Here is an 18,865-nt window from a genome sequence, read left to right as displayed (position 1 = left end):
TTTTTAAAAACAAAAATTTTATTTACTAATTAAAAAAGAGATGCATTTTCATCTAAATGAAAGATTACTGTTTATATTTTAATGGAAGTTTCTGGAAGACACAGCAACCAAAATATTTCAAACCTTTCCTCAGAGAGGGAAATGAAAAGTCTGATTCCTTTTAAAAGTCTAAAACAAATCTAAATTCTCCATTGAGGAATGTGAGTCCTTTAAATGTCTTTGACCAGACCACTAACAAATCAGTCCACATTTTAAAAGAAGATATTCTTACATATGACAGCCATCTAGAATAAGGTGGAATAAGTCCACTGCGAAGTGGACTGGAGGAAGAGCAAAGAAAACGGGCAACAATGAATGAAAAAAGCATTTAACTACATACTTATAATCCCCTGCAAAAGAGATTTCTTACAATCTCAAATCCTTTCAATATACTAGATCTGGCCCAGATTTACAAACCAGTCGGTTTGTACATCTTCAAGTGAAACTCATTCCAGGCAGTGACTGATGGGTAGTTGACATCGTTAATGCTGAAAGCCAGTGACCTTGGCTCTGCTGATGAATTTGGGGGCCATGTGTTATCCATTTGGCGATCTAGAACTGTCACTCTGACAATTTACACTCTTTTAGAGATGCCCCTGAGAGTCTCGGTTTCTTTATTTAACTGAAGAAATGCAAAAGGTCTCAAGCATGTCCACGTAAACGTTTTATTATTTTATTTTATACACAATTTGTCTACTTTGTGTTTCATTCACATTCATTGTTTGATCTAGATGGAGAACTTCCTTAAAAAGGCTACATAGCAAGACTGGAAGGGTCAGTGCTTCCTGAAGACCCTTTTGGTGGGGAGCACACAGCTGGGTTCTCGGGGGACATAGCATTTGACAGACCCCTGCTGAGATACTGTCCTCTCCCTTGTTCCCTTTGAACCAAAGAGCAGCTGGGTTTCCTGACCACTAAAGCTAATGACCCTCGGGCTGAATGTTAGCTTTCTGCTCTGGCACCTGGGGGCTTTGCCGGTTTGGAGGTGTTATTCCCATGCCGAGAATGCTTCCTATATAGGGGACAGAACTCTGGTCCCACTGACCACGAAGACCACACGGCCTGCGAGCCATTTAGGGCTCCTCGTGCCACCTGACCAACAGGCAAGGAGCGGGGCCAGAACCCTGGCTGCACTCACTGAGCTCATTACCCAGGAGACTGGCTTGCTCCCCCACAAGGAGGGCAGAGGCTTCTGGCTGCAACTTCAAGGACTCTCAGGGATTCTGACTTCCATGCTCACGGTAAACACAAGCAGGAAACATAAAAAACCGAGCTGACGTGAGCTAACTGGAGACTCAGCTCTTTAGAAATAATGGACTCCTTCACCCACAGAGAATGCAAGGCACCTGAAGGCCTGACTGAGCAAAGGAGGTCTGAACGCACAGTGGAGGGACAAGAGCTGTGGGAGGGAGACATCTCACCAGCCTGTGTGGCAGCTCTCTATGTTTTCTCTTTATTATGTGTATGTATTTATGAATGGCTCCCCCTTTTCTCCCCTTATTTTATATGTGATCATCAGAGGCTAACAATTGTGTCTAGGTAACTATTAAATAGAATTAAATTTCAGTTGTTACTGCAGTCATCAATGCCCAGAATCCTGTTTTCAGAGTTTCTGTTTTCCCTGTTTGTGAGAGTGAGACCTTCAATTGTATGAATTGCTGGATCTTGGTGGTTTTGTTGTTTACTGGAAGTTGAATTGTTATAAAAAAAAATACATACATACATAAATGTTCATAGAAATTTACTGCAAACTGCCTAGAAAAGAACTCAAAACTAACACAAAACTGTTCTGACAGAGCCAGGCCCACGTGGCTGGTGGGGACGGGTGTATGCCGCTCTCGTGGTGCTACGGACCTCACTACAGAACAGTCAGCTTCGCCCTATTCTGTGAAGGCGCTAAAAGCTCTGAAGGGTCCATTTTCCTGAAGGGCAGGAGCGCCTCTCACTGCTTTATGGAAAAGGAAAAACCCCAACCTGATACAAATGTCCAGGCTTTTGTGTTCAGGAAGAGGACTTCTACCTTTTACTATTTAGTTTGTTTTCCAACAGTCATTAGAACGGAACAGTTTATATCAAAATTGTGGTGGTAACGAGCCTGGCAAACTGTGGCAGCTCTATAGACCTGTAGTAATGCACATGGCATCTGATGCTTAAAATGTGCATGATAAAGGCTAACAGAGTAGTTAAAAGAAACTAGGTTTTTGAAACAAAAAGAACACTTTTCTAAGTAAAAAATATCAGAATTATACAACCAGCCTTTTAAGCTCAGTTCTCAAAATCTCTTCTGACTTCAACAACAAGAGAATGGATAAAAAACTTTAGGGAGCTCTGGTGGCCTAGTGGCAAGAAGCTGCACTGAAATCCCAGAGGCACGCGGTTCAAATCCACCAGATGGTCTGCTGGAGAAAGAGGGGCAGTCTCCTGTACCAGTCAGATCTGATTTGATGGTACACACACAAAATAATAAAAAAAATTAAAATATGGGGGGAGGGATTGTAAAACAATGAAAGAATTTTACTTTTCCTAGAGGGTAGTGTACTGGCGGGGAAGGTTTGGGAGGGGAGAAAATACAATAATGAATGAATGGAAATCCAAAGTTTCTGTAAATTTTCATTTAAATTAATATTAATAATAATAATAAAAAACAAAAAAAGTTAAAATTTTTTAAAACTTTCACTTATGTCCATATACCTACCTTTGCACTAATTTGAATTACTATTTTTATTCTTTATTGTCTTATTTTTCAAGTTTTAGGTGCCAAACTTGGCAAACATCATGGAGATTTATACATACATATACATATATACACACATTTAAGTTTAGAGTCCCGGCCTCCTCATTAAACACTGTGCTCAGGCTCCTGTAAAAAGGAGGTAAAACAGATGATAAAAATCATGGAAAACACATCAGGAAGTTCCAAATGCTAGCTCCCGTGAGGTATACTCTTGAAAGGAAAAATTCATCACTTTGCTAAAATTGTCACTAAGCTATGGCTTCAGATACTCAAAAGAATAAGAAACAAAAAAGTCCCTCACACACTTTAATACAGTTTAATGACTAGCTAGGAGTTAAGATAATTGTTGTTATTTCAGGTAACTGTTTAAGGAACAGTTAATCTTTCAGTGATTAAAATTCCAGGTGTTAATTAAAAACACACTTGAACCTGAGTCATCAATCTAGTCAGAAGCAGAATTCTTCATACGCTCGCCTGTAAGTCACTATACGAATCCATCATGGTGAAATTTGGGTTTTTCCTTTCAAGACATATGCGCTGCTTGGTAACTGCCCAGCAGACAGCGCTACTGTATCCGAGGCCGTTTGAGTTTATTAGTCTCTGCAGGAGCTTTCCTCTTCTGTGATGATCCAGGCTCAAGCTCATTATTCTGAAGAAAAGAAATGGCTTCCGGCAGACAGTAATTTTCTACTTGAGGAGCAGATTCCTAGAAAAAGAAAACCAAAAAACACCGCTATTCATTTTTATCCACATTCCAAAGTTGTTAAACTGTCAGATAAGAAATTATTTTACTCTACATGTTGGCAGGACAAATGTAAAACATGATCATGTATCTTCACTCCTAGGTTCTTGTAGAGAAAACGTCTTTGTTGTGCTCCTCATCTATAAAGACCCTGTGGGACAAGGTCTTGTTTTTCAGGGGAAGAGTGAGCGCAGGCAGAGGGCACTGGCACTGATGTGAACTGGGGTTTCATCAGGCCACTACAGTTTCACAAGATAACCAACAGCTCGCCTTCAGGGACTAGGCATTACGCTCAGTGCTTTATACTTCTGTTGTTCTGTGGCATCGAGCTGCCTGTGACCCTATGTACAACAAGCCCTGAACCCTGCTCTATCCTGAGCTAACCTTATTGTCGCTGACACATCAACCCCCATTATCCCAGTCACTGAGTCAATCCATCTCTCTGAGGTTCTTCCTCTCCTGTGCTGACCCTCCACCCTCCCAAGCATGACGTCCCTCTCCAAGGACTGATCCCTCCTTGTAACATGCCCAAAGTATGTCAGATGGAGCTTCAGAATCCTTGCCTCCAAGGAGTAGCCTGGTTATTTAATCTTTATAATAAATATGTGGCAGAAATGTTTTCTTTTCCATTGTACAGATAAAATAGGTTCTATTAACGTGGCCAAAGTTCATTCTCTAACTCAGACAGCAAAGCCCACAGTCGTACTTTCTCTGTCCAACACCAAAGTCTTTCACTGCTCTCTCTCACAGCTGGTTCCAACAAAAAAGAAGAGGCCCAAGCTCCTCTTGCTAGAAATGCAATAAAACGGAACCTGCTATCAATACAGTAGACAGGACAGCCTGAAAGGGAACCACCACCACAGACTATAGAGTGCCTGTCTTCTGAAACCTTCCACAGAGAGATAGTAGGACTTCTGACCAAAATATACTGAAAGAAACACTTACTACACACTGGACAACAAGCAGGACCAGACCAATCTGAAATCAGAATTTTAGTTTAGGGAAATCAGCAGGGACAGGGATGGGGTAAACCACTCTCCTTTTTTTTTTTAATAGCTTTTAGTCTAAGAACCAAAGAACAGGGTTGGCGGCAGATACAACTCTTGAAAACTGGGGTGGGAGATCTTAGAAAGGAGAAGAGGACAGATCCTAACCTCTCCGAGACTTTATTTGATCCCTGAGTCAGGCACATGCAAAGGAAACGCAAGGTTCAAAGCAGTAAATGAGGCTTGCTCTGCCCATGTCAACCGCTCTGCCTGCTAAACAAATACCAGAGAACATTCTGCAAAGACAACTCGATTGGAAGAGCTTCTAGAACGCCTTCTATGCTGATGATGCCAAAATGCTGATGAAAGAAATCGAGATTTGTCATAATCATTATCATCAAAGATCCACATTGAAAGCCGTGACCGGCATGCTCGCGGACTGGAAGGCTTAACACAGTAAAGACACGGACTCATCTCATCTGTGGGTTTAATGCAATTCCCATAAGAATTCCTGTCTTAGAAAAAGAAAACTTTTCCACTAACTTCATATACGGCGGCTAACTGTGATCAAGACAGTGGAGGAGAGGAGGAAAGCTCAGCAAATAGATTCATGGAACAGAGAAGAGCCCAGAGCGAAAATGCACAGTTATGATCATTTGGTTTCTGACAAAGGTGCCAAAACTTCGGGGAGTTTTCAACACAAAATGGTGTTTAAACAGCAGCTGGAGACCCACATGGGGGTGGGGGTGACATCCAGCCCTCCCTTCACAGAACCCAGAACAATGACTTAAAGATGCACCATATAAACTTAAACGCTAAAGTTACAAAACTTTCAGAAAATGAAGCGAAAGGTTCTCGACACTACACAAAATAGCTATAAGAAAAACATATAAATTTGATTTTATAAAAATGCAAACCTTTAAAACAACTATGAGATATCATTTCACCCCAGTAAGAACAGCAAAATTTAACAGAACAGCAAGCAACAAATGCTGGTGAGGTTGTGGAGAAACTAGAACCCTTTTTCACTGCTGGTGGGAGTGTAAAATGGTGCAACCACTGTGGAAGGTGGTATGACACTTTCTCAAAAGGTTGCAAATAGAGATACCATTTGACCCAGTAATTCCACTACTGGGAATATACCCCAAAGGGACTATAACTGTCATCCAAGCAGATACATACATGCACACCCATGTTTATAGCGGCTTTGTTCACAATAGCAAGGAGTTAGAAACAACCTAAGTGCCCATCAACAAATGAATGAATAGAGAAGCTGTGGTATATTCACACAATGGAATACCATGCTGCATTGAAAAACAAGGAACTCATTAAACATTATTCAAAATGGGTGACCCTAGAGGACATTATACTGAAATATCTCAGTCACAAAAGGACAAATACTGCATGGTGCCACTATTGTAAAACAGGACTGACACTGGGGTTGGGGGGAGACTGAGAAAAGATGGGTTCAATAATGGATACTGCATTGAAACAGATGAGGGAGAAAACTGTTAAAAGGGATAAGTGATTAGGTATTTTTGTCATGACAGGAGTCTAGAGCAAAGGCTACATGGTGGAGTGGACCTGGGGGAGGGTTTGTAAAACAATGAAAGAATTTGTCTTTTACTTTTCCAAGAGGGTAGTGTACTAAGGGGGAAGGTTGGGAGAGGAGAAAAATGCAAAAATGAATGAATGGAAATCCAAAGTCTCTGTAAATTTTCATTGAAATTAATAATAAATTTAAAAATAATGCAAACCTTTTTCTCATCAAACGATAGCTGAGACAATGATTTATCCACGTTGCCGAGTGCTGCACAACTGCGTTATTTTTCAATACTGAACAGTACTCCACTGTGGGAAGCACCGCGCACTAATTTGGAGGGCCCTATGCTACATGACACGGAAGGGTTGAGGGGACAGCCCAGGAAAGGAAGACCCTGGATGAAATGGATTGATACAGTGACGGGGGAGATGGGAGTTGGTGTGTTGGAATTAGTGAGACTGGCTCAGGAAAGGGCAGCGTTCAGAGCTGCTATGCATAGGGTCACTATGAGTCACAGATGACATGATGGGACATAACAAAGAAGAAGAAGATGGGTGAAGGGAAAGGCAATATGGACTAAGTGGATGGTTAGACGTTGTTGTTGTTAGGTGCCATCAAATAGAGCACGACTCATAGTGACCCTGTGAACAAAAGATCTGAACCCTGTCCTATCCTGCGCCACCCTCACACTTCCTGACACACAAGAGCCCATTGTAGCAGTCACTGTGTGTCAATCCACCTGGTTGAGGGTCTTCCTCTCCTTCGCTGACCCTCCACACCCTGCCCAACATCATGTCCTTCTCCAAGGAATGGCCCCTCCTAGCAATAAGTCCAAAGTATGTGAGGCGAAGCCTTGTCATTCTTGCCTCTAAAGAGCACTCCGGCTGTACTCTCTCCAAGGCATATCTGTTCATTCTCTTGGCCGTCCATGGGAAGTTCAGTGCTCTTCTCCAACACCACAGCTCAAAGGTGTCAATTCTTTTTCTGTCATCCTTATTCATTGTCCAGCTCTCAGATGCACAGCAAGTGACTGGAAAGACTATGACCTGAATTAGACGCAGCTTAGTCCTGAAAAAGACACCATAACTCCTCAAGACTGGAGAAGTCCCTAACTGGAGATTTTCCCAGTGTAATGTGTCTCCATTGTAGGTATTGTAATTAATGTCATAAAATAGATTTTTGGTTTTAAATGAAAAAGTTATTACTGAAATAATACTGAGTTTAGGTTAACAGTGATTTAAAAAAAAAGTGAGAAAAGGACAGTGGTGATGGAGGCACAGTGTAAATGAATGTCACCAACTCGACTGAATTTTACATGTAAATTTAGTTGAAGTGTGATGCGATGTACTTATCTCCACTGTAGGATTTTGTTGTTAAACGGGCAAACGATTTTAATGGACTTGACAGAATTAGTCATTTAAATGGTGAGCAAGCACTATGAGAAAGTGCTGAACATCATTCATTCGTCATGGGGGAGTAGGGAGAAAATCACAATGACATCGCAAAATAAACTCAAAATTCAACATCACTGCCAACACATGATGACCAGAATGTAGACTTGATGGATTCTTCGAAAAAAATCTGGAGACCTATTTTAAAACTCACATTTGCTTATATATTTACTGAAGAAAAATGAGAAAGTATGCCTATAAAAGACTTACATGAAAATATTCACAGCAGCATGATTCATGATAGCCAAAAAGGAAAAGTGCCTGGTGTTTACCAACAGAGTAACAGGTAACCGACGCTGGTGCATTCACACAACAGAATACTACACACAAATAAAAAGCGACTGCTGCCCAGACACGCTATGAGCCGGGCGAATCTCTAAAACAGGACGCTGAATGACAATCTTACAGAAAACAGTTGTTGTTAGGTGCTGTCGAGATGAGTATGACCTATAGGAACCCTGTGTACAATAGCTTTGAACCTGGTCCTCGCCTGAGCCAACCTCACAGGTCTCCGACACACCTATCCCCACTGCCCCAGTTACTGTGTCAATCCATCTCATCCAAGGTTTTTCTCTCCTGCACTGTCCCTCCACCCTTCCAAGCATGATGTCCTTCTCCAAGGACTGGTCCTTCTTGGCCACAAGTATAAAGTATGTGAGATGGAGCTTCAAAATCCTTGCCTTCAAGAAGCAAGTTGGTTCTACACTCTCCCAGACAGACTTGTTTATTCTCTTGGCAGTCCATGGTATGTTCAACATTGTTTTCCAGCACCACACCACAACTAAAATGCATCGATCCTTTTTTCTCATCCTTAGTCACTGTTCAGCACTCTGATGTATAGCAGGTAACTGCAAAGACCATGGCCTGGATCAGGTGCACCTTAGAGTCCACACCAACATCAGTGCTCGTTATCAGGAGCCAAAATGAACCTATGACCAACAAATCTGAACCCTGTCCTCTTCTGTGCCATCCTCACACTTCCTGACACACTAGAGCACATTGTGAGGGTCTTTTCTTCCTTTGCCTTTCCAAGCATAATGTCCCTCTCCAAGAAATAGCCTTTTCCAACAATATGCCCCAAGCATATAAGATGAAGCTTTATCCACATTGCCTCCAGGGAGCACTCTGGCTGCACTTTCTCCAAGACAGAATTTTGTTTATTCTTTTGGCAGTCCATGGGATGCTCAGTACCCTTCTCCAACACCACAGCTCAAAGGCATAAATTCTTCTGTCATCCTTAGTCATTGTCCAGCTCTCAGATGCATAAAAAGTGACCGGAAAGACCATGGCCTGAATCAGACGCACCTTAGTCCTCAAACAGACATCATTCCTCCTCAGTAATTTGGAGAAGTTCTTAATTGTAGATTTTCTCAGTGCAATATATATCCTGTATTCCTGACTGCTGGTACCAAGGGTGTTGACTGTGGATCCAAGTAAGAGAAAGTTGTTGACTGTTTCAATCTTTTTACCATCTATCATGAGGTTGCATATTGGTCAAGTGGTAAAAGTTTTTGTTTTCTTGATTTTGAGATGCAATCCATATTGATGGATATATTCTCTGATCTTCTGAAACAAGTGCTTCAATTCCTCCTCACCTTCAGCAAGGTGCTGTCATCAAACAGTACATATCATATAACCCACTTATCATCTAAAGTTCTAGAAAAGGGAAAAGTAACTCAAGATGGAGGGGGCGGGTGGGGAAAGCATCAGAAAATGCTATTTGTACAGACTTGGAGTTAGGGACTTACCAAGAAAGGGGCATGAGGGAATGACCAAATGTGATATTCATGTTCTGTATTTTGATAGGGTTTAGATAACACAAGTATATTCATAACAGAATTCATAAAATGGTACACTTAAGTAGCATGCATTCCATTTCGTAGTCATTTCTTTCCAAAGCAAAAAAGAGCGAGCTATGAACAAATACTAGGTTCTAGTTAACAGCATGCGTAAGTATATGGAATATCTGCAACTTACTTTGAAATGAAGGAGGAAGGAAAAGATGGATAGATATGTGTGAAAGCAAATATATATAATATTCCCTAAAATTCATCTTTTTTACATAACAAAGTAGCACAAAAAGGGAATAGCTAGATTTTTAAAAGAATCAACTTATAAACTTTTGGAATGAAAAATATGGTGGATGAATTTAGAAGTATATCAAGTGCACTGCAGAGAATTTGGGACGTGCAAAAAAATTTTCAAGGAAGCAGGTAAATTAGTAGCATAGTTATCTTAACTATTGATATTCTGGCATATTTCCTTCCCATCTTTTTTACTAGCCCTCTGTCCCCCATTTTAAAAAGCATTGTTTCATTTATAGAGTTACGATCATGCTGTATAAACTCAAGGTAAGGGTTTGCTTTGTATTAGGTATTTTCCCATACACGAACATAATTTTTAAAGACTACATTTTTTATAGGATGTGCCCCTTTGCTGCTACTTGGGTTATTAATTTAATATCCTAAGTTAAAGGAATTAATTTCAACTATTCTGTGGGTATTATTTCTTCACAATGCAGCGCATTTCTTTTTAACGGCTGGTATCTTGGCTTCCATATTCAACAGCTCTTGATACATGCTGAAGGAGCCCTGCTGGTTGTGAACTTTAAGGTCAGCAGTCGCAATCCACCAGCCCTGTGGGAAAAGATGGGCCACTCCTCCCACGGAGCTCTGCCGTCTGGGCACTAAGTGGAGGGTGGCCGTGAGCTGACGATGGGCCACTTCTGCCCACAGAGCTCTGCCGTCTGGGCACTGAGCGGAGGGTGGCCGTGAGCTGACGATGGGCCACTTCCGCCCACAAAGCTCTGCCGTCTGGGCACTGAGCGGAGGGTGGCTGTGAGCTGACGATGGGCCACTCCTCCCACAGAGCTCTGCCGTCTGGGCACTGAGCGGAGGGTGGCTGTGAGCTGGCGCTCCCTTGAGGGCAGTGCGTCAGGGGGGTGGCGGAGCACACTAAGTGCTAGGCCGCTAACCAAAAATGGGGTGGAAATGACTCAGCAGCAGCGGGCTTGGCTTTTAATCTACAAGCTGCTCAATGGGAGAAGGATGGGCAGTCTCTTCCCGAGCAATTAACTGTCTCTGAAAACCTGGCAGAGGGTGAGCTGTGGGACAACAAGAAGGAAATATAATAAATTATTAAATAAGCAGGTGAACATAACCCAAGTTTCACTTAAGATGATCTGACTGAGGCTTTTACATTCAGTTGTTGAGCTAATTAATAGGTGACATCATGGCAGGTGGAGAAAAGATTGAAACTGTCAAGTGATTTCATCTTTCTTGAATCCACAGCCCACAGCCCTGGTACCAGCAGTCAGAAGATCAGGAGACGTCTTGTACTGGGCAGGTCTGTTGTCAGGACCCTTTCCAAATGACTCAGGAACAATGATGTCAGTTTGAAGACTAAAGTTGCCTGACTGAGGTCATGGTCTTTTCAGTCACTTGCATCTGAGAATTAGGTAATGAATAATCATGACAGAATTAAGAATTGATGCCTCTGAGTTGTGGTGAAGGAGAGTGCTGAGTATCCCATGGACTGCCAAAAGAAACAGGCATGTCCTGGATAAAGGGCAACCAGTACCCCTTGGAGGCAAGGATGGTGAAGCTCAGACTCATATACTGTGGATATGTTGTTAATTTGTTAAGAGAGGTCAGACCTTGAAAAAGGGCACCACGCTTGGAAAGGTAGAGGGTCAGTGAAGCAGAGGAAGACCCTCGATAGAAGGGCTGACACAGTGACTGCAGGAAGCGGCACGAGGATGTCAGAGATGATGAGGATGGCGCAGGACAGGGCAGGGTTCAGGTCTGCTATCCACGGATCACTGTGTACTTACTACCAACACCACCAATTATCAACTTAATAGAAATAGTTCTATTAAGTGATTCAACTGTTTGTTTTCTAATAACTAATCCTCCTCCATGACTTCGTGATTAAGTTTTACACTTTTACTAAACAATTAAGATAAAAATGAACATTTTTCGTGCAGCTTTGATACACATTGGCGGGTAATACAAGACAATAGACAGAATATTAAGATTTACCTATAAATATGAGTGAAGAGGTGAATGAAGCCAATATTCACTTCTGGAAATGTCACAAAGACACATACGACACCCCAACGATTTTGCTTATACTTCATCTCAAAGGTACAAGGACATGTTTTCAGGAGAGGTCAGGCCTCAGAAAAAGGTAACACGCTGGGAAAGGCAGAGGGTCAAAGAAAGAGAGGAAGACCCTCAACAAGACAGACAGACGCACTGACTGTACCAGTGAGTTTGAGCCTGGTGGAGATCATGGTGGTAGTGCAGCTCAGGGGAAGGTTCAGATCAGTAGTTTACTGTAAGTCACAATCGATGGCACCTAACAGCAACAATTCCTCATCAGTATGCCTCACTGTCTTATGACAAAGGTGTCCAGGTTGTGTTTTGGGCATTCTTCCCGGTAAATTCGAAGCCTTCCTAAACATAAACAGCAAAACTAGCAGATCAACTGAGGCCTGACTTCCCCCCTTTTCACACAATTCTGTTTGAAATCCTTTGCAGTAAGACATTTCTGATAATGTATCATCGCTGATTCCTGACATTTCAGTTTCTCTTCTTGTAGGAGTACGGGAAGAATTTTCCCCTTCAAATCCCACGACAGAGACCAAGTCTGAATATGACTGCAGGGAGTAAAAGGCTTCATTCGCCATAGCTCCTAACATGGGCATTTACTGCACATCAATCAATATAAAAAGTCATAAAAACTAAAGGCTCACTAGGTAAATGTTTCTCCTTGGACTTCCGGCAACTCATTCCGCTTCCCCTATATCCCAACATTTTAAGGACTATTATTAAGGCATGAAGAGATCCCCAGGTTTTTATATCCTCCTTGTATTTTAACTTCCAATGAACATGTATGTGCTCATTATTTGAGAAAAATAGAATTAAACTGGAAAGATGACTAAAAGAACAAAAGGAGCCTACTGGCTTAATAACAAGTCAAGGGTTTTTCTAAAGAAATAAAAAAAAGCATAAAAACAGTGCATTTGTGGAAGTCAGTAACACAGTCCCACAAACCTGCATCAGATAGTCAGCGATATATTCTGTCTTCAAGCAGAACACCTTCTGGGCAGCAGCTTCTGCTACGTTAATTCCAAAGTCATCTGGTTTTTGTTTATTGAAGTCAGAAAAGAGATGTGTGGCTTCTTTAAATAAAGATACAGAATGGCCAGGCAACACCTAATAAAACAAAGAAGCAGTATCACCATCTATCAAGGCCGCAAACTGGTTCAACTCATTTAACAGGTATTTGCGGTGTTAGCCTAAAAGCTGTCTTTCTAGGTTTAGTCCCCTCTGGTCGCCAGCTACCTTAACTGCAGATAAACAGTCTTACAAATTATCAACAGCTGTGGGACTAGAGTGAGAAAGTGAGAGTGTGAGAGTGAGAGAGAGAGACAGAGCGTGTGCGAGTGAGCACAAGAGCTTCCCACACTAGGAGGCAAGGCTTGAGAGAGACTGGAGCATGACGCTGATGAGAACAAGACCCTGGTGATGGTGGTGGAGAGACTGTGACATTGCTGTGGAGAAACTGGCAAGGTGTAACCAGAGGAGCCCTGACACAGAGGACATAGTTGCAGGTTTTGCTGTCCTTGCTGGATGATGGAAGGAAAAGCAGATTGTTGAACTGAAATTGGAGCCTGGACGAATTGAGGAATTGTGCCTTGGGACTGCTAGGCTAAAACCTGAACTTACATTAGGTGATAGTCTTTGCCTCTCCACTCTCCAACTTACTTCTCTAATATACCCCACTCTTAGTAGCACAGCCTGTGAATCGATAATGAAGAAACAAACCTCTTGCTGCTGGTGTGGCTCCAGGATGGGGCTGGGCTAAGAGCTCTTCATCTTTTATCTGCTTTCTGTTCTGGGGCCGTGAGGGGTGGTGCTATCTCACTCCCTCTGGTCCTTCCAGAGAAAAACTCTTCAGAGTGTCCCTCTGTCCTCATGTCCCATTTTTTACTCTTGAAATAGTGTTCATGAACTCCCCTCTCACAAAGTCCAGAAAATCAAGAACGGATCACAGCAGACTTAGCTCAGTGAAAAGGGCAGTAAAGGGATTAAATACAAACCTTTGCTCCTCCTGACTGAAGAAGGCGTTTGAATCCTGCTTCTCGGGACTGATCGACATGTAAAATAACCTTCCATCCACTAAAAGCTCCCTAGAAACAAAAGCAGCAGTGAAGTAGTTTGGAAGAGAAATGAGAAGCATTTTGACAATGAGCAATCTTATAACTATTATTTTGCCACAGCACAAACTGGAATCAGAACACGCTGAAGAAAACAAGTCCTGTGCCTTGACACAGCTGGCCAGCAATAAAACACTTGGTTTTAAAATGGTTTAATGAGTAGGGAACAGTAAAACGAAGCAGCCTCACAGATGTTTAGTCCTTTCTCGTATTATTTTTCCTCATACTTGACTGAAATTAGTCCATAAAGGCACACCTTCTTGAACTAGATAAATTCTTCACCATCTCTCAAAAACTTTAACAAATTAAAAAGATAAAAGTTTTCACATAGGAAATAACAACAGAAGCCACTGAATTTACTCTAAAAGTAAGAAAATCAAAACCAACAAAGATTTGGCAATATCAGAGAACTCAGAATACAGTATGAAAGATTATTTAACTCGGGTATTAACCTTTCCGTTAGTCCTGGACCCAACTGGCAATCTAAATAATAAAAAAGAAAATAACATGATTTTTTCATGTTCTATGAGTGATGTTTTTAAATGCTTTAAATAAAACCCAAGGGATTACAAAGGAATTGACTGAAAGGTATGGAAATATTCATTTGGGAAACCCCCCAGAGAGGCATTTAATCATGAGATCTAGTTGTAGGTCTCAGCCCTGTCTTATTAACTATTAGGATTTTAAACTAGTGCTGAACAGCTAAGATTTCAAGACACCTACACCTCTAACAGCATCACCATCAAGCCACATCCAGCTCACAAGGACCCTATGGGAGCCACGGCAGTGCAGTCTGTAGAGGCTGGGCTGATTCAAGGGCTGCCCCTCTGCTCCTCTGAATCCACCAGATCTCCTGGGGAGAAAGATGGGCCATCTCATCCCATGCAGTTCACAGCCTCCGAAACTTTACTGGAGGGTCAGCCATGGGCAGGTTCCGATTCAAAAGAAATGAGCTTGAGCTGAGTTTTGAGCGAGCCTGTAAGACGGAGCTGAATAGTCCAACGGTGTTTCCAAGGCTGTATCTTAAGAAGGGGACTGGCACACTCTTCTCCCACAAAGCAGCCAGTGGGTTGGAAGCAACAGCCTTCTGGTTCACAGTTAAGCACCTAACCACTGTGCTACCAGGTCTCCTGCCCTGTAACAAAAGATCTGATTCCCAGGGGCAAATTCACAGGTCCTGCTAGTGGTGCTAGGGTTTGTTGTCTATGCTTACAAGGAACACTAAAGTTTAATTACAGGTTAGTAAGCATATTGCCTGGAGGGACACTGGAGAAGGGTATTATGCTTGGAAGGGTGGAGGGATGGCACAGGAGAGGAAGACCCTGGATGAGATGGACTGATACAGTGTCTGGGTAATGGGGCTAGGAGTGTCAGAGACAGACTGGCTCAGGATAGGGTAGGGTTCTGAGCTACTGGGCACAGGGTCGCTATGAGTTGTAAGAGACCTGATGGCATGTAACAGTAAGAAGAAGAAATTAGGGAGCGCTGGTGGCCTAATGGTAAGTGTTGCACTGCAATCCCAAAAGACACACGGTTCAAATCCACCAGCTGCTCCACAGAAGAAAGATGGGCAATCTCCTCCCGTGCAATTTACTGCTTCTAAAAACCCACTTGGAGGGTCACCTATGACTCGGTTCCAACTTGCTGGTACACAAAAACAAGAAAATAAATCTACCTCTCCCCTCCTCAATCCAAACTTTATAAACTTCCCAATTTGAAGAAAAAATTGCTTTAGGGAGTCAGTGGACTCTAGATAAAGAACACTCAAAGTTAGATGCTGAAAAGATTCTTTGTAAGAAATATAGTATGGGCTGTATGTGGCACACATACATTACTTGTAAAAAGGCACCAGTACTAAATATATCTCACTATCAACGATAGTTTGAACAATGAAGAATCAACATTAGGTTCAATTAATCATACTCAAATCAAACACACCAAGACTGAAATAATAGGGGTAGCTGTGTCAGAGACAATGACGTGGGCTCAAGACAGAGCAGAGTTCAGGGCTGTAGTACATAGGGTTGCTAAGAGGCGTAAGCGACTCAACAGAACGTAACAGCAACCTATCTTTGAGTTGTTATTTGGTTAAATTTCTTATCTTTAAAAAGAATCTGCTATAGTCTGACTTTGAATGACACGTGTTGTATCTACATCTCACGCGCGCTCCTACCTCAATAATGCCATTTTCTTGTCTCTGTTGGATCTTCTTCCTCCATCTCATCGCTGCAATTGCTAGTTTCTGTTGCTGCATGTTGATTCCAGGCAAAGCATCAAGGATGGAACTGCTCCCCCATTCATAGTCTTCTTCCTGGAGAATGAGCGCAACAATTCTGAGTTCCCACAAGAGGGGGAGCCACCGTGCTACGCCACAAAGGTTCCTCTCCTCAAGGGGCCTGTATTCTCGAACACATTAACAGCTATCCATATACAGGGGTGGGCAGGGAGAAAAGTGCAACAATGAATGAATGGAAATCCAAAGTCTCTGTAAATGTTCATTAAAAGGAATAAAAAATATGATAAAAAAAAGAATTCTTGAAATTAAAAAAAAAAAAATAGTGTACATTGCTTGTCTGCTTTCAGAAGCACACAGCTGTCTGCAGGACCTGTATTCATATTGATGTAGTAACAGTAGCTTCGCATTTTATAGATTCATTGTTCCAAATATGGTTTTCTGTTTTAAGTATCTGACAAAATTCTCATTTACTACTGATGAAGAAAAAACAAACATTGCCCTTCTACTCTTGGATCTCAAACTTCCTACAAAGCTCTGCTATTATTACTGCCTTTCTTAATGCATTACTTGTTAAAATTATATATATATATATAATGGTAAAAATGCAGGTAGATTTTGACACATGACAGTCCAGAATATCTGGCTTTTAAGTGTAATTCAGAATAATATTATATACCTTTCTAAGAAACTTACAGATAATGATATCTGGCAACTGGAACCATTTAGAATACTGGGCTTCTACTCTCACAGAGGGACAGTCTCGAGAAGACAGGTATCAGAAGTTCACTGACCTGTTTACAAAAAAGTTCCTTAACGGAAACCTTCTATAACTACTATTAACTTTTAACCTTTAGTAATCAGTTACATCAGTCCCATTTTAATGAAATCATTTTCACAAAGCCAGCTAGGAATCAGCTTGTGATCTCTGTATTTTTCCACTTTGTTAAGGTTATTGCAGTTGCTATGTGCCACCAAGTTGGAAGTAACTCCTAGCTGATCCTGCAGCATGTTTTCAGACTGCCAATCACAAGAAAAGAACCTGCCAATCTTCATCCTGGGGAGCAGCTGGTGGACTTGAACTCTCTGACTCTGGGATGGCAGCACCACTCCTTACCCACTAGGCTATCTTCAAATGACTGGTATAACCGACTTGGTTATATTATGCTATCCAATTACATGAAGGAGCAGTGTATGGTCTTGGGTTCCAGCCTACAGAAAACGAGCCTCCCCTGCCCTGGGACTACACACCGGCATGAAGCGCCCGGCCGTCCTGCATGCTTCCAGGTAGGAGCGATGAAGCACCCACTTCCCAGCCGCCACCGAGGCCAGATACTTCTCGTTTCGAAGCGGGTGGCCCACAACAATGTGTGTGCAGTTAGGATCAAAGCACTGCTTCTCAATCACCAGGCCACCTTTGGAGGAGAAAAATTGGTTGGATTTTCTTCTTAGGAAGAAGGTAACCTCACACATGCCTAAAAACCATTAATAAATAACAATGTTTTCAAATCAGTGACTCAACGGCACATAACAACACAGAATAAGAAAAATTCTGTGCTATCTAAAGGTTAAATTTTTGTTCAAATGTCGGTTTGCCTTGAATGCGCATGTACTTGATCTGCCCGGAACAAGATAAAAAAAGAATCAAGATACAAACAAGAACCACGGCCCTGCAGCTGTCTCTTACACTGCAGTTTTAAGAGAGAGAGAGAGAGAAAAAGAGAGAGTCAGAAGGGGTCATCCGCAAATTAAAAGCAGAAGAAACTTTTTTGGTGACTGAAATAAAGTCAGCAGAGGAGCAGAGAAGTCAGAGAGGACAGCACACAAGTGCGTGGTAATTGTGAAGATACAGCAGCAGGAGGCAGAGGCAACCGCGGCAACTTCTCAGATGGATGTGTACCGTGCCTGGCTCTGAGGATTCCTGAACATAGAAGGAAACACAAGCTCCTGTAAAGCATGGCTACATGGCTACTAACTTGCAGCTTCGGAGATTTACTTGATCAGTGGTTAGGCAACTGTGTCAAGATTATAACTGTATCTAAGATTATAACAAAACATTCTAATACTAATCATAGGAACAGAAACAGCAGGAACACTTACTGAACACCTATTATGTGCCAGAGATTGACTGAAAATGCCATGTATTCAGCACTCACTCACTCTTTACACACGCATGACGGCACTTTACCATTATGGTTTGTAAGCTATTGCAGGGCAGAAGAGTGTCAAAAATACAGTAAGGTAAAATTCCCTATTAATGTGACTTCATTGCTTCACTTACTAAATGGCTGGCCGGACACAAGACCTTTTCTGATGCCTCTCTGTATTCAGAAAGGCTCTCTACTCTCAGTCAACCCCAGCGCTCTCTGGGCTCCCATCTGCCTGCTGCCCGTCTCTTCTACAGCCATCAATGACCTGCTAACTGGTGTGAGTCCTAGCCACAGGCTGCAGGGACAGAACAGTGCATGGGTAACTAACATGTGAAGCGATGTGCTTTGGTGAGCTGTGGGCAAAACTCAGCAACTCCAATTACACACCCCTCTAAAACTCCACGTAAGTACGTTCCAAGGAGAAACCAAGTTTTTTAAGAGCCCATCTACATTTGACAAGTCTTAAAATAATGCATATTATGGTTCCTCGCATCTGGAAAAGGATTCTAATAACCTTTCCATGATAACAGGGCCACTCTAAAATCTCTGTAAATGTTTATGAAAATTAATAAAATATAATTATAGAAAAAAAAAAAAAGAATAGGAAGGGGAAAAAAAAAAAGAGTTGCGATACTGAAGAATTCTGTGAGGGAAATAATGAATGAATGGTGCAGGAAGTATCAAAAGAATATGGAAGGAATATACAGTTACTGTACTAAAAGGAATTGGCCAACACTGGCTCATTTCAGGAAGCAGTATATTAA

General features: G+C 41.9%; 1 protein-coding gene across 1 annotated transcript in view; it reads right to left on the bottom strand.

The window, feature by feature from the left end:
- Positions 1 to 3,338: 3,338 nt before the first annotated feature.
- Positions 3,339 to 18,865, bottom strand: part of TOPBP1 (topoisomerase (DNA) II binding protein 1) — a 62,876-nt gene continuing 47,349 nt past the window's right edge. Inside the window, exons 24-28 of the mRNA XM_006883378.1 lie at positions 17,203 to 17,366; positions 15,892 to 16,029; positions 13,602 to 13,691; positions 12,553 to 12,714; positions 3,339 to 3,479 (exon numbers count right to left, since the gene is read on the bottom strand). Of these exons, the coding sequence (XP_006883440.1) occupies positions 3,339 to 3,479; positions 12,553 to 12,714; positions 13,602 to 13,691; positions 15,892 to 16,029; positions 17,203 to 17,366 (695 nt within the window). The remainder of the gene's footprint in view (positions 3,480 to 12,552; positions 12,715 to 13,601; positions 13,692 to 15,891; positions 16,030 to 17,202; positions 17,367 to 18,865) is intronic.

The sequence above is a fragment of the Elephantulus edwardii genome, unplaced genomic scaffold, assembly GCF_000299155.1.
Source record: "Elephantulus edwardii isolate Elephantulus edwardi_28Jun2011 unplaced genomic scaffold, EleEdw1.0 scaffold00027, whole genome shotgun sequence".
Lineage (NCBI taxonomy): Eukaryota > Metazoa > Chordata > Mammalia > Macroscelidea > Macroscelididae > Elephantulus > Elephantulus edwardii.
Note: the sequence above shows the minus strand (reverse complement) of the source record. Positions and strands in the feature narration are given on the sequence as shown.